At 43.0% G+C, this 16,761-nt stretch overlaps 1 protein-coding gene across 4 annotated transcripts in view; it reads left to right on the top strand.

Annotated features, from left to right (window-relative positions):
* Positions 1 to 16,761, top strand: part of HTR4 (5-hydroxytryptamine receptor 4) — a 148,126-nt gene that overhangs the window by 60,997 nt on the left and 70,368 nt on the right. For all 4 annotated transcript variants that reach the window (XM_034656917.1, XM_034656919.1, XM_034656916.1 and 1 more), the window contains exons 2-3: positions 12,900 to 13,025; positions 14,259 to 14,459. In XM_034656917.1, coding sequence (XP_034512808.1) covers positions 12,900 to 13,025; positions 14,259 to 14,459 — 327 coding nt within the window. The remainder of the gene's footprint in view (positions 1 to 12,899; positions 13,026 to 14,258; positions 14,460 to 16,761) is intronic.

Genomic DNA, 16,761 nt, shown 5'->3' on the forward strand with positions numbered 1-16,761 from the left:
GGGGCGCCTGGGTGGCACAGCGGTTAAGCGTCTGCCTTCGGCTCAGGGCGTGATCCTGGCGTTATGGGATCGAGCCCCACATCAGGTTCCACTGCTATGAGCCTGCTTCTTCCTCTCCCACTCCCCCTGCTTGTGTTCCCTCTCTCGCTGGCTGTCTCTATCTCTGTCGCATAAATAATAAAAAATCTTTAAAAAAAAAAAATAAAAATAAAAATAAAAATAAAAGCATTGTCAGCCTTCAGAGAATGTGGGAAAGGCTTCTGGTACTCTCTAGGGAAATTAGCTAACTATTGGTAGTCTGCGTACGCCATCAACAATTATGTAAGTTGTAACTCAAAGAGGTGATTGGTGGCCCAATACACCTGACTCAGACTCAGACTGTTTAGATACAGCTTAAAGTAGGAATACTGAGTTGAGGAAAGAAAAACAAAACAAAACACACCTTTATGTTGATTGCTAGGGCTTGCGCATCTTTCAGTCATAGGTTAACTTACACATTTTTTTATTTGTTTAATATATATTTGTTGTGCTAGGCACTGCAGATACCAAAGTGAGTAAGACAGTATGGTTGAGATGACATGTATATTTAAGTGAATAATTAAAATATAGTGTGCTGAAAGCTATGATGTGTAGTTAGATGGGCTGTAAAACATATAGGAAGAGGAAGCTCTCAGAGCTTCCCAGAGAGGAAGATGTTTAACTGAGCCCCAAAGGACATGCAAGGGCTTCCTGGGGCAAGAAGGGGAGGGACAGAAAGGGGCATAGCGAGTGTGTCCCACCTCCTTGAGTGGGGATTTGGGCACTGCTCTGTGATAGAGTTGGTTACAGGATAGTGTCAGAAATAGAGATGGAGCACTAAGTAGGGCCCAGTTTAAATCAAGTCAAATTTGGTATTTTACCAACATTGCAATGGGCGAGGACATTACAAGATTTTAGACAAATAGGGGACATGAGTTAGTTCCTTCTGGAAAAAACAAAGTGACACATTTTAACTTCAGTGCTGCTAATGGTTGGGAAGAGGGAGAGTCAAGGCCGATGACCAATTAAAAGATGATTCATTCGCGTATTCATCCAATTGTTCATTTATTCCTTCATCTTTTTGAGTACTTGTATGTGCCAGGCACTGTTTTAGGGGCTAGAAATACCATCAGTGAACATAACAGACCAATTCAGTGGGATTACATTCAAGACATTCTGGTGTGTAGGAGGGGATACTGGCTAACAGCTCTGAAGATCAATCATGCAAGCAAGGGGAATGAAGAGTGAGAGGAGAGGTCCTGTGTTAAACCTGGTGGTCTGGAAAGCCGTCTCTTCCAAGGTGAATCTGAGCAGAGACTTGAACGAAGGAGTGAGTAGTTTTGATCCCTTGGGTTAGAGAGATTCAGATGGAGGCAGCACCCAATGAGAGACCCTGAAGGGGAAGCCTGTGTGGCTCCTTCTGGGAATAATGAGGAGGCCTTTATAGCTGGAGCAGCATGGAAAAGGAGAATGGGGTAAAGGTGGAGATCGCAGAACAGCCAAGAGCCAGCCTTGTGGAGTCGTGTAGGCCCTGGTAAGGGTCTGGGCATTACCATCAGTGTCATGAAAGCCATCTCAAGGGCAGTGGTTAGGGAAGTGACACGTTCCAACTGAAACGTTTTACAAAGCTCACTCTGTCTACTGGGTGAAGAATGGACTGTGTATAGAAAAGAGTGGAAGCAGCAACACCAGTTGGGAGGCCTTTGCCATCACCCAAGTGAGGCATGATGTGGTTTAAACTAGGGTGGTAATAGTCTAAAGAACGGGGAAAGGGTCAGAAGCAGGAGACATTTTTAAGGCTTAGCTACCAGGGTTTGCTGACATGTGTGAGATATGAGAAAAAGAGGCTTACTAAGAATTACTCTAAGATGTGTGGCCCAAGCAATGGGAAAATAGGCTGCTTTTTTGAGATGGGAAGCGGGGTTCAGATGAGGGCCATGAAGAGTTCAATTATAGACGGGTAACTGGAGACACAGTAGGCAGTGGGACATGAGCGACTATAGTAGTCTCTGCAAAGATAACAGAAGGGCGTTCATCAGGGAATGGACAGCAGACTGGAGAGGAGTGAAGAGTTTTAAGAGCTACTCAAAGTAGGTAGTGGCTTAGGTAAAGGAGGAGAAATGGAGTCAGATGCCTGGTTTCTGGCGTGGTCAAGTGGAATGATGCTTCTTCCCACTTAGTGAAAAACTCCAGAGGAATGAATGACTCCCAGTGAAATAGGTTTCTTTTAATAGGTTTTCATAGATCTCAGGGTCTCCATGCCATATTCTTCTTTAGGCCAAACTCATTTTGGGTTCCAGAAGAACAGGGGTCATCAAACTCATTTCAGAAAGGATCAGAATAAGTCATTTAAGCTTCTGCAGTCCACATGGTCTCCGTCATAATTCCTCAACTCTGCCTTTGCCGTGGAAAGCAGCCATAGAAAATGCATCGGTGATTAAAGGTGACCGTGTTCCAATGACATTTTATTTACAAATACAGGCAGTGGGCGGGATTTGACCCACTGGCCATTGTTTGGCTGTCCCTATAGTAGAGCAACACCAAGCAGTTTCTTCTTTCATCTGAGCGGAAAAGTTTTATGCTGTCAGAGCAGAAGTGAGGTGAGAAATCAGAATACTTACCAACAGCGAGTCTGAACCCTGACAAAATATGCAGAGCTGGCTTCATTAGCAGCTGGGCCCCGTGACAGGGGGCCCACACCAGCAGAGGGATGGGGAGCAGGTTGTTATCAGAGTATGGGAAATTCCGCTTTTCCTTGAGCCCTTATCCTTGGGGTAAATGATTGACTACAGGGGAGAGGCCTCATGTGGCCCACATTTTTTTTCTTTCTCCCTGGGCTGGATTTCTTATAACCACAAGAATAATTTCAGGGGAATATCAGCCAAATACTGAACACATGCCACTCGTCTTCTTCCAAAGGAACATATTTCTGGACCTGATGGGCATTAGGTACCCTCAACAACTGTGGGCAAACAGGTGTTTGCAAAACAGACCAGAGACCCTACATTGAATTTGCACATAGATAAAAAATACATTGTAAAGAAAAAAAAATCTCTTAAGCTGTTTTCTCAGTTCCAATTTTGAAAGAATGGATTTTCTTAAAGTGAGACTCACCTCTCAGGTATAATTGACTGGCACTGTCATTTAGCATTTTATTTCCAAAAAGAATGGAAGCCCCAATAGTTAACATGCTGTGCAGCAGTGAGAATCTTCCCAAATATGGGTCTCACCTGGTCATGTCAGTCCTGCCTTGGCTTTGCATTCAGGCATGGCCGCAGAACACAGTGTCTTTGATCCTGATATCCTTTGTATTCCTTGCAGCTTTGAACTCCCATTATACTCTCTACAGACAGAGCCTCTTAGGGCTTTGAAGTTTTTCTCATGCCCCATATGTGTGATCTTTGAGGACCTCGAAGAGCCTATTAAAAGCTTGCCACTAGAATCTTCCTCCACAAGTTTGCATTTGAAAAATACCTGACGTTCACCAGTTCACCAGCCGTGCATCAACCACCACCACCAGCCTCCCACCCTCCTCTGTAGGGTCTTCAAAAACAATCAAAACGAGGTTTTGTTTTTGTTTTTTTGTTTTTTTTAGAATTGTGCAGAAACTCCATTTTGCATCATCTTCTTCCCTTTAAGATTTTTTTATCCCTACCATTTTCTATAGCCAGCATATTTTCATAAGGCCTATTAGCGGTCATTATCAATAGGTTGGATACTAAGTTTGTAGACAAAAAGTAAAACTTTAGCAGGGCTTTTTTTTTTTAAAGGATTTTATTCAGTTTCCAATGAGCATATTTAAAATCTGGTGGGAAAAGCACTGGGCTTGCAATCAGAGTGCGTAAGTTCAAGTCCCACGCGCACCACTTGACAGCTGTGGGACCTTGAGTTTGCCGACCACGCTGAGCACCAGTCTCTTCCGACAAAGGACATCGTGATACTAGATTACATGGTAATTATGAGGATGAATGAGGCAGCATCGAAAACCTCCCTAGTGCATTGTTTTCCGTGTAATAGGTGCTCAATAAATCGTCAGAATTTCCCCACTCCCAAGCAGGAAGTTCCCCACCTAGGAGCAGAACAAAGTAACTTGCAGTGGAGAAATGAGGGCGGGGTGAAGGCATCCTGTTTCAGTGCTCTAGTCAGTGGTCTCCAAAGTGTGGTCCCCAGACCCACAGCATCAGCATCACCCAGGAACTTGTTAGAAATGCAGACTTGGGGCCCCACTCCACATGTACTGAATTAGAAATTGTGTGGGTGGACACAGCAATCTGTGTTTTAACCAAGCTTTGATACTCCCTGGTGATTTGGGGGCACCACTGCTCTGATGCTCTTATAATGAAACAGTTTTATATGAATTATCATATTTGTCTTTCTGTAAAAAAAAAAAAAGGTTTTTTAAGGGGAAAAATACATACTTAAAAAAAAAAGCTAGGTGGAAGACGTGAAAACTTAACATTAAGACCCCAAAGTAACATAAAGCAAATAATCAGAAATACTCCCCCAGAGTATTTGCAAATAATAGGATTCCAAGTACATGGAACACCTAGAACAGATCTAGAACATGGGAATAAATGAGGACTGCGGGAATGAGAACGGGCATTCTGCAGAGGCCAGGCGATTGGGGTCGGCCATCATCACTTGCAGTTTGCAAACACTCAGAGTCTCAGGCATGACAGTAGGAAAGCTTATAGTGAAAACACCAGGGCTTCAACTGTTCTCTGGAGGTTGTTGGCACAGGGAAGCAAGAGGTTAGCTAACAAGAGGGGGAGCCTCTCGTGTAATCGGTTTGGGGACGTATTTGTCTTTCTGTGGTTGGTCTTGCGTTGGAAGCAGGTAGGTGGGAAAACGTAAAGGTTGGCCATCATTGAATAAGGCCTGACTTTTCTGGGTTGGTTGCGGCAGACTTCGCCTGTTGGAGTTTTATTGTTGTAAAGGGTCTGGCCATTGTTTGTACATGAGTCTCTCAAGAAGCCCAGAAAACATGTGCATATATATTTACAGGAAATGATGTATGCTTTAAAAAGGTTATAGTTACAATATTTCTGAAGTTATTGGCATAGAGGAAAACAGTTAACATACCCACGGACTCTACTATTTCTACTTTACCTAAAAAGGCATTTAAAAATTAATTTACATAAGAAATATTACCAACACAAACATTATCTGAGCTTAAGCCTCCTGTACGTACTCCAACTGTCATGGGTTTTGTTCATGGCAAATGATAAATGTAATGAAGACAGTACACACACGACATAATTAGTCGTAAAAAGTGGTGTATACTGTCAAAGCAAAAATTGCACTGGACAAAATTAAACAGATAAGGATGACTTTTTCAAAGCTCTTGCTATTGGGGAGAGAAAGCAGAATGCAGTCTGAACTCAGTTTCAGTGAAACAAAGGACAGGAGAGGTTTCCAGGAATGGAGTGGGGGTGGGGCTCACAGGCCATCTGTGTTTGCTATTTGGCCTTACCCGAAGGAAACAGGAGGTAGTTTTACAATTTGGAGCAATGTGTCCATGGAAGTCAGGCTCCTACCCTCCCACAGAAACTGGTAGGTAGAGGTTCTGTCTTCCTTAATGATAACATTTCAGAGGGATGGCTGCTAGGTCCGTAAGAAAGACAGTTCTATCTTGGAAAACTGGAAGAAGGCTTTTAAAAATATTTCTATCCCGAAGGGCCAGAGAAAGAACTTACAGTTACAAGTTCTCTAAAGTAAACGTTCTAAGATCACACCTGTCAGAATGGCTAGCATCAAAAAGGCAAGAACTAACAAGCGCTTGTAGAGAGAAGGGAACCCTGGAGCCCCGTGGGTGGGAACGTAAACTAGTGCGGCCACTATGCAAAACAGTATGGCGGATCCTCAAAAAATTACAAATAGAAATGCCATAAGATCCAGTAATTTCACTTCTGGGTATTTACCCAAAGAAAATGAACACACTAATTTGAAAAAATACATGTACCTCTATGTTTATTGCAACATTGTTTACAATAGCCCAGATATGGAAGCAACCCATGTCCCCGGATAGGTGAACGGGTAAAGAAGATGTGGCATATATATGCCACGGGGTATTATTCGGCCATAAAAAAGAATGAAATATTGCCATTTGTGACAACATGGATGGACCTAGAGGGTATTATGCTAAGTGAAATAAGTCAGACAGAGAAAGACAAATATCGTATGATCTCATTTGTATGTGGAATCTGAAATACAAAATAAATGAACAAAAAAGCCAAATCAGAGGCAGATTCATAAGTACAGAGAACAAACTGGAGATTGCCAGAGCAGGGGTAGGGGGAGTGCGTGAAATAAGTGAAGAGGATTAAGAGGTACAAACTTCCAGCTAAAAAATAAATGTCACAGGGATGTAAAGTGCAGCATAAGGCATATAGCCAATAATATTGCAGTCATTTTGTATGGTAACAGATTAGAACAACACCTATGGTGGTGAGCATTGCATAATGTACATAAATTTTGAATCACTATGTGGTACACCTAAGACTAATATAATATTGTATGTCAACTGTATTTCAATTTTTTAAAAATAAAACAAATACTCTAAGAAAAGGGAGGCCAGAACCTAGAGTAGGGGGAAGTCTGTCTAAAATCTAGTCAAGCTGAGCAGATAGTTAAGGCCCCCTTGGTCAATACCAAGGTCAAGACCGTTGACCAATACTTTGGTAAAATCTTTTATCTTTACTGACAACACCAGGGACCTTACCTTTAAGGTTAATAAATGTTGATGGCAAGAAAAGAACTACTGTCTTCTCTAATTTACCTGCAGTTCTTTCAGAGGGCCGTGCAGGGGTGAACAGGATACATGAAGGAAGCTTTATATAGGGAGTGTTTTGAACTGCCTGGGATCCCGTGTGGATGTGCTGTGTGTATTCTCAAGAAAGATGTTTCCCATGTGACTGGGACTTACTGGGAGTGGGAGACGAGGCACATTCTCCAAAGATCATTGGCCCAGGGCTGGAGCCCGCTGATCAGACATAATTTTATTGCACGATTCAATACATAAAAAGAAAAAGAAGAGCTACTCTAGTTGTCCTACCTCTTTGTCTCTCTTCATTCCCAGAAGTGGTCCCGGGGTATTTCTGGGGAGCTATCAAGGGATGCTTTTTTCTCCCCCCACTTGACATTTCCTTCACTCTTGGCTTCCACAGTACTGTACTCACCTGAGGTTCCTCAGATAGCCCCAGGCATTTTTTCTCATTCTAGTCTGCTGGCTCCTTCTTCCGTCTTGCATGGCTTGGTATTAGAGTTCATGAAGCCCTGGCCCTCTTCTTGGGCGATTGCATCACTCCCTCAGGGATCTAAATCACATAGAACGCTGGAATTCCCAAGTGTATCTCCTTCCCAACCATCCCTTCTGAACTCCAGACACACATATCCAATTGCGTCCTTGACATCTTCACCTGAATGTATTAAAAAAAATTTTTTTTAGTAATTTCTAGTACACCCAGTGTGGAGCTTGAACCCATGACCTCTGAGATGGAGTTGTGTGCTCTTACAGCTGAGCCAGCCAGGCCCCTCTTCATGTAAATGTCTACAGGTATCTCCCACAACCTGTTTTTCCCATCTCATGAAATTTCTATCTCATTATCCAGATAAGCAATTCAGAAATGGAGCTTCCATTTCTTCTTCTTCTCTATCCACGGATCTATTGTTTTTACCTATCCCTTGACTTCTCAAATGTGGCTTTATTCCACACGGTCACAACCCTACTCGAAGCCACTGTCCTCAGGGCAAGGGCCCCTGACAGGCTGACTTTCATCTCTCCCATGTGCATCCCCAGGGCCACTTTTCTGCTTAAATCACTTCATTGCATTCTCTTTCATTGTCTGATAGAAGATAAACTTCTCAGCAGTGCATACAAAGCCAAGGAATTTGGCTCCTGGCTACTTTTCAGCGCTTACCCAGTTTCTTTATTTCTTGCTCATTCCCTTCCTACAAGTGAATACAAAATGTCTTTCCTGTCTTAGGTCCTTTGCTCTTGGTCTTCTCCGCTCCTCTAACTCATGGATTCTCCGCATGTATCAGAATTCAGCTCTACGTCACTTCCCATGTTCCCTGATTACCTAGAGTTTCCCTCCAGCTCAGTTAGTTGCTCTCTATCCACTCTCTTGTCAGTGCCCTTAGTAGTTTTACTGCCCCCAGTGTGATTCATGAACCAGCAGCGTGGGCACCCGTGATGTTCTTCGTGAGTTTGGTGCTTGTGAGAAATGCAGAACCCCAGCTCCCACCTCAGGCCAAAAGAATCAGAATCTGTATTTTCACAAGACCCCCAGTAGATTCACGTGAACATTAAAGTCTGAGAGTGTCACCGTGGAGGACTGATCTTTAGCTTGCACTTGCTTATTGCCTTTGTCCGTTAATAGCGTGAACTCCGTGAAGGCAGGGTCTTGGTCACCTTCTTTGCTCTTGTATCCCAGTGCTTACATAATGCTTGGCATATGGTTGGAAATCAGTACATATTTGATAAATGAGAGATTTAATCTTTCTCAATTGATCCATGAAGAAACTAAGGCTCAGAGAAGGCTAGTGACTTATTTGAAGTCACATAGCTGTTATTAACATGTCCAGGGCAAAAAAAGAGAAGAGTATTCTTGACTCCTAAGAAAGTGTATTCTGTGTGTATGTGACCTTGAAACCAATTGTTCTGGATGATGTAACAAACCTAAAACTTCCTTAGCTATTGTCCCCATATGGGCTTCTGATATTAATAACAATGATGACTTATTTATGTTATACTTTGTCATTTATAATCCATTTTCACATACACTAACTAACCTACGTGGAAATTTAACCAGAATTATTGTCATACGATTTCTTCTATTAAGAGCAGAGAAAATGGCATACAGAACCAACAAGTTTGTGGTGTTTCTTTATTAATAGATCAAGAGATCACTGAAAAAAGCAAAAAAGAAGAGAAAGCGAGGGGTCCCCGAATGGCATAGCTGGTTAAGTGTCTGACTCTTGGTTTCAGCTCAGGTCATGATCTCAAGGTCATGAGATCAAGCCCAATGTTGAGCTCCTTGCTTAGCACAGAGTCTACGTGAGATTCCCTCTCGTCTTCTCCCTCTGCTCCTCCGCCCCTCCCACCTCTAAAATAAATAAATATTAAAAAAAGAAGAGAAAGGAAAATTTCTCATAAGAATAATTGTCAAAGATGAATTTCGGGGAGTGGACAGCTCTTTGGCCAGATGAGGACTGCTGGTCACGGTTCACGGAGTGGTTGGGGGCTGTCAAAGGTAAGCCAAGGACTAACGTGGATTTTGCTGAAGTGGTTCCTGATTTATTTTAATTATCATTCCTGGACTTACATTTAGTTCAGTGGACAGTTCTGTTTAATTAGAAAAGCTCCTTCCATGATTTAAATTTTGCTTGTCACTCACAGTTTAATGTCTAGCTATTTCTAGCTCCTAATTGGCGGCCACAAATGAACCATAACACAGAACTTGGGAATCTCTGACCCTGACATACCCTTTTGATTTGAAATATACATTCTCTGGTGCCAGAAGTGTTCACCACATCTCCTGAATCTGGTTTTTTCTCCTACAAGTATTTATTTAAGCCCCTGCTTTCAGTTCTTTGGGGTATATGCCAGGACTGGAATTCCTGGATCATCTGGTCATTCTGTGGTTAGTCTTTCGAGACACTTTTGAGAAGGTTTCTTCTGAGAAATGGTTTTCCACAGTGGCTGCACGATTTTACATTTCCAGCAGAATGCACAAGGGTTCCACTTTGTCCACATAGTTTTCGAGACTCGTTATTTCTCAGTTTTGTTTTATTTTTATAATAGCCATCTTAACGGGTAGCTTATTGACATCTAGGTATTCTTAAACATTTCCATCTCCCAAGCCGGGGAGTTCAAAACAATGCCAGGAAGCTGTTGCGGACCATTTTTAGTTGTTAGAAAGTTCTTACTATCTGTTACTAAATCTTACCTTTCTCTAGCAGTGATTTTCAACCTCGGTTGCAGATCAGAATCTATTGAAAGATTTTAAAAATTCCAATATTTAGGCTGCAAAACCCAGACCAATTTAATCAGTGTCTTTGAGATTGGAACCCATACATCAGCATTTGTGAAATCTCCTTAGGTGCTTTTTAAAAAATTTTTATTTGAATTTCATTTAGTTAATATATAGTGTATCATTAGTTTCAGGGGTAGAATTTAGCAATTCATTGGTTTCACATAACACCCAGTGCTCATTACATCAAGTGTCCTCCTTAATGCCCATCACCCAGTGACCCCATCCCCCACCCACCTCCCCTCCAGCAACCCTCATAAGAGTCTCTTCTGGTTTGCCTCCCTCTCAATTTTTATCTTATTTTCTTTTTCCTTCCCTTCTTCTATGTTTTGTTTCTTAAATTCCACATGTGAATGAAATCATATGGTATTTGTCTTAATAAGTAACCAAAGTTAGGAACCACTGCTTCCAGCCTGACCACTGGCCCCACTTAGTTCTGCGGCTTGGAGGGCATCAGTTGCGACAACCGTATCACAGTGCCTTCTCTGACAACTCCTATTAAATAGCCAGCCCTTCTTCCTTCTCTGGCAATCTTGTCCTCCTCTCCCTCCTAGATTTTTTTACCATAGTGTATATTGCCAGCTGATACTTTACGTAGTTTCTCATTTATCTATTCATTGTCTGTTCTCTGTTTCGCTTATCTCTGCTTCTGGAAGACATACAACAATGCCTAATGCAGAGTAGGTCCTCAGAAAATAGTGTTGAGTGAATGAATGCACAGATCTACTCTTATTTCAAATGACAGTGCTTCAGAGAGTTAAAAATAGCTGTTGTCTTATCTGTGGGTCTTCTCTAGGTAAAATCTTCTTTGTACCTTCAGCCAGTCTTCAAAGACATTGAAGAATAAACCTCACCGTTATGAATACATTGTCTTTCTTTCACTAAATTAGAAAATAATCGAGTGCTTCCCATGTACTACACATACCTGTACACACATAGTGCAGATGAGACCCTGTGCCAGGAACTGGAAATTGCAGTGAAAAAGAGAACCAAAGTCATTCTGTGGGAGTGGGACACAGACAATAATCAACAACAGAAGTCATTTCAGATAACAAGTGCTATAAAAAAAAATGCAAAATGTTTTGTTGGCCGTGGCATGTAAAATGGGGATTAACTTTAATCTGAGACCTGAATGACAAGAAGAAGCCCGCCACTAAAGCAGCATTCCGGGAGTAAGGCCCAGCAAGTACAGAGGCTTTGAGCAGGGGGCAGGCATGTTTCAGAAGGGCTCTCAGTCAGAGCCTCTGAGAAGGACAAGGAGAAAAACCACTGTCACCTCCTTTGTTAGACACTTTACCTGCATTCACACAGCCCAGGATCAGATTAGTTCGGGATAGCCGTATCACCCTGTTGAAGCCTTTTCCTCCTGAATTAAATCTTCCCCGTCCAATATTTGTAACATGTTGGTAGTTGAAATTTAGGTGTGGAAGAGTGATTTGGATGAACGTAAGTTGAATTTCTTTTCATGAACCCTTAGCCATAACGACTTCAATCAATCAATCAATCAATCAATCAATCAATCAAAACGCTTGTCAGCAGAGTGGAGGAACTTGCTGGTTTTCCAACCACTGTGATACTGGTTCCTTATTCCAATTGGCACCTTGTCTTCCATGCCCAGTGGAAAAAATTTTGGATGAGGCCAGAGCTAGAACATGGTGGGCTGCTGCTATTTGGGGCCAGCAGCCATCTTGGTATTCAGTTGAGTAGCTCAGTAAAGTCTGCTGTTTCTTGCTTCTTGCGAACCTGTGTTTCCAGTGGTGGGCTCACAGGACAAGCAGCTTCTCCCAGACCAGACACTAATATACTTTGACCATTTAGTTCTCCTTTCTGGGCCTCAGTTTCTCCATATTGTAATGTAGGGTTTGAGTCTGAGAGTTTCGAGATCCTTTGAAACTTCATTAAAAAAGAAAATTTTATTATTACTGTATTAAAAATAAGACTTTTTCTTTTAGCTTCTTAATAACCTGCAGATCTTATGCTTTCAACGATGGGACACTTGCTTCCAAATTAATAAAACAAAATGCTGAGTTTGCACTGAGAAGGCAGGTTTTATAGGATGAAATCAGATGCTGAAATTGACAACACAGATTTGAGCTGTGATGTTGGCGACCGAAAGAAATAGGATTCAGGGCAGGGAAAGGAGCCCCTGAGCATATTCATTGGCGCTGTCTTTGCAATGGACTTCACAGAATCTGAGATGAGTTAATTCAGGTCACCTTTGTTAGAACAACCTTCGAGCCATGACTTCTCCTTTGGACAGCCCACCTGTACACAGCTGCTTCCACACGGGCAGGGATAGGGTTCTGGAGACAGGGTGGCCCTTGTGTTCAAGCTCACCCTGGCAGGTTACTGTCATTCATCCATCCAACGCCATCTTTCCTTCATCCGACAAATTTGAGCGATGCATTGAAATTGAATGCATCAGTGGGTAAAACAGACACGGTCTCTGCCTCGTGGAGCTTACATTCTAGCTGCGGAGGGCACAGAACAGGAATCAACTAAATACTTTTCTGAGCACAAGCTGAGGTAAGGACTCTGAAGGAGAGTCACAAGCTCTCTGATGGAGAATAACTGCAGTTTCAGGGTAGTTAACTCCCCTTTCTGAGCCTCCTGCTCGTTAATGTGGGAGTTAACTAGGCTAACAGGTAAAGTGACAGGTACAGACATTGGCGTACACTGGGTGCACAATAAATGTGCACTACAGCTGCTGATGCTGAAGTTACCTTCCTAAAGATACATGAGGGAAAAAATTAATTCTTTCCTGTGTCTCAGAGTTTCTTTTAATCCTGTGTGTGTGTGTGTGTGTGTGTGTGCGTGCGCTTGCCTGTGTGCATGTGTGTCTTCCAGTTCCAAGGAGGGTTTTGGGTCAGTGGAGAAGGCCGTGCTGCTCGCGTTTCTCTCAGCGGTTATCCTAACGGCCATCTTGGGGAACCTGCTGGTGATGGCGGCTGTGTGCAGGGACAGGCAGCTCAGGTGAGTAGCAGGAGGAGACCTCGGGAGGAAACCGGGGTAGAGTTCCAGGCTCTCCCTGGACAGTTGGGGTCTGAACTATGAATTCCATTATTATTTGTAATTATGAAAGGGAAATGAGGTTGTGAAATAGAGCAGGGAAAAGATCACACATGATCTTTTGACTAACATAAGCCCTTACGTGCATCTCTGTCCCGTCTTTTTTCTTGTGTTTAACTTCGGGTTTTTTGGGGGCGGGTTTGGTAATAGGTTGAGGGCATATCTAATCTAACCTCCCCTCTTAATCAGTGGTTCAGAGAAGGGGTGGTTGCCCAGTGACTGATCTAGGATTTAAACCTGTGTCTTCTGCTCTTTCCACTTAATGAGTCTCAACCCAGCTGTGGTTAAAATCACCTGAAGATCTTTTGAAAATTGCTAATGTGTAGTATAAGTATGTCCCATGTAGTATTTGGAACATACTTAGGCTAAATAGTTATTCGTTGTTTATTTGAAATTGAAATTTAACTAGGAGTCCTCTATTTTATCTGAAACCCTGGGGGGTGGGTAGGTGGGTTAATCACCCAAAGTCTCTGAACTCATTGATCTGGGGAGAGACATGGGCATTAATATTTATAAAAATCCACCAGGTGATTCGAGGGTTCAGCCTGGATCAAGAGCCACCAGGCCATAAAGGGGCATAAAAGATTCAGTGCAGCCTGATCTGTGGCCTTCCTCTCTAAGCAAGGCGTGCAAGAATCCAGGGATGATGCAAAGAAACTGTGAAAGCACAATTCTGACCAGTGTCACAAATGTGAGGCACACAGTAGTCAGTCTCAGAGAGGAAACAGCAGAATTTGACACTATTTGTGAGGAAGGCCCCTGGGGAGGGTCCCCTGAGAATAAACCAAGGCCTGAAGGGAAGGGCAGGTGGGGAGAGACAGCAGCCTCCTCCTCGTTAGGTCCCCAGGAGGGGTTCCAAATCAAAAGGGTATGTCAGGGTCAGAGATTCCCAAGATGGGAAGGATTAGGGTGCCAGGGGGTCTGGTGAAGTCAGGCATGGCTGGACCATGCACACTGCCGTGTGACAGAAGGGAAAGGGAATCTCACAGAATGCATTGCGCACTTGACTTTTCTTTCCTTTGTCTCTCTCCCTTCTTTCTTTGTTTCCCTCTCCTCCTTTTTTCTCTCCTGCTCCTTTCTCTCCCCTTTTCCTTTGTCCCTCCCCCTGCCTTCTCCCTTCTATGTTTTCACTCACAGGAAGATAAAAACCAATTATTTCATTGTATCTCTCGCCTTTGTGGATCTGCTGGTTTCGGTGCTGGTGATGCCCTTTGGTGCCATCGAGCTGGTTCAAGACATCTGGATTTATGGGGAGATGTTTTGCCTCGTCCGGACATCTCTAGACGTCCTGCTCACGACGGCATCGATTTTTCACCTGTGCTGCATTTCTCTGGATAGGTAAGGACAGAGAAATGTGCATCGTGGAACTCCATGCTGGGGACAAGGACCTGATGGCTATTGGGCCACGCCTCTCTTTCTTCCCTAGTTCATTAGAAGCGGTGAATCTCAGAGGGATAGATCTGGTTACTCACTGGTTCCCCCACTTTCCAGTCTCTGCAGAGGGCTCTTTTTTAGCAAGGCCCTCTCTGAGGTCCTGTAGACACAGAGGCTTGTAAGGCTTAGAACCTGCCTGCTGGGAGCTCACAGTCTAGACCATGACAGGTAGCGGCAATCAGATCTACTGTAGAGCTCTAGATTTTATACCGACGGCATGATCAAAACTCTGAGGGAGTAAGAATTAATACACCTGTCCCGTAGGTAGAAGGGCTGGTTCAGAATGATAGTCTGATGTTTACACATGACCTCCTCCCGAATAATGTGTCCGTATCATGATTTTATGTGCATGCAACTTGGAGAATCTTCTCCAGAAAGTTAATTATAAAATCCCCAGTAATTGCTTGTCTGAGGGATGCGGGGTAATTCTTTTGCAGAATTTTGTTCTTTTTCTTCACATTTCACTTCAGAAGACCTAATGATTTCCATCTTCGCCTTATTTTTTTGAGATGTACATTTATCAGTTGTATTAGGACTTTTTATTTTCCAATTCCTGCTCGTTTGTATTCAGTAGTAAAAGCAGAATGCAATTAAAGGTCCTATGATTATAGGATCATAGGCCACCATCACGGTATTCATATCTTAGGGGGTGCTTCCCAAAAGAAAGTGCGGTGTGCAAGTCACATGTTATCAGAATGAGCAGAGACAAACTTTTCCTGTCTCTGGAAGAGTCCAGTAGACCCAGTTTTTCCCCCCGGTCTAGGGACAGGTCACTGTTTCTTTAATTGTGGGATAGGAAAAGCAGTTGACTAAAATTAGAGATTGTGTTGTTTCTAAAATATGTGTCTTTAAACATGAAAATCAGAGTCTGTCCGGAGAATTACTCACACTGGGGGAGGTCCTGAGGGCTTGAAACCAGCTACAGGAACAGCGGATTCATCTGTCCCATGGGACAGGGGCTTACTGATTGGAACAGCAGGCGTAATGGCCAGCTCTGTTTATATTGTGCTCATTCTTTCTCTTGTTCTACCAAGAACACGTAGTTGAATGTGCTGAAGTGAAATGCACGTAGAATGAGACTTTATAGTGAAAGATAGTGACGGGTAAAACTGAGCTGTTGGTTGGCAGCCAGACCCATAGCATGTCATAGTTTGAAATGTGTGTTTATTAGCTTATTTACAGCAATCTGACTTCAGTGCATGAAAGACTTGAACACAGTCATTATGTACTGAATGAAAGTTCGCATGAGAAGAAATCAAATGTCAGGGAGTAGAAAATGCACGGAAATCTTGCAGGGTAGCCTGCATGTGATTATTGCCAAAAATGAGTGCCAAGACTGAAAGTATTATAGGAACTTGGAGAAGACAAAGCTGAGGGGGTCATGGCAACTGGAGGTAACCTTCAGTTTCGAGCAATAACAAGGGGAAGAAAATGAGCTGAATAGGGAGTGAAGAATGGGAGGACGTGTAGAATCGTCTTCCTGATGTGGAAAATTTACTCTGAGCAGTCCTGGAGGAAGGACTGAGGGTTCCCTAGGGGGATTTGGCTTCAGAGTTCCAGATTAACTCTCAGGTTCTTTTGAAATTGTGACATTTGCCCGGAGTAGGTGGGAGCTGTCACGAAGCAGGATGGGCTGGTCTTAGGAACCATCTGCTTTAGAACGGAAGAGATTTGGGTTCAAATCCCAGCTCTGCCAATATTTAGCTCTGAGATTGGTGGTAAGTTACTAAGCTTTTCTGAGCTCAGGTTTCTCATCTCTAAAAATGGGGGCAATAGCATCTATTTTATAGGATTGCAGTTAGGATTAAGTTAGATAGTCCATCGAAGGCATAGCATTGGTCCAGTTTAGGCACCGTACGCCAGTGCTAGTGGATGTTAATTTCAGTTTTCCACGACTATCCATGCACCTCATGATCCTTCTTATGGAACTTGGACCTCCTCAGTGAGTAGTTTCTCTAGCAGATGCATTATGCAGAAATCAGGTAGTTATTCTTACTGTGCTCTTTCCTTATCCTCTGCATTTAAACAGTAAGTCCTACTGATTTTCCTTCCTAAACAGATCCAACTCTCCATCTTTATTATCCTGGTCCAAACTAATGTCATCTCTTGCATAAGCCACCTCTGCAACCTCCTAGTTTTTCTCCCCACATCTACTTTATCCTCCTCCAATCTGCTCGCCCCTTACAAGGTCCCATTGCCAGAGCCA

Source organism: Ailuropoda melanoleuca, chromosome 3, assembly GCF_002007445.2.
Source record: "Ailuropoda melanoleuca isolate Jingjing chromosome 3, ASM200744v2, whole genome shotgun sequence".
NCBI lineage: Eukaryota > Metazoa > Chordata > Mammalia > Carnivora > Ursidae > Ailuropoda > Ailuropoda melanoleuca.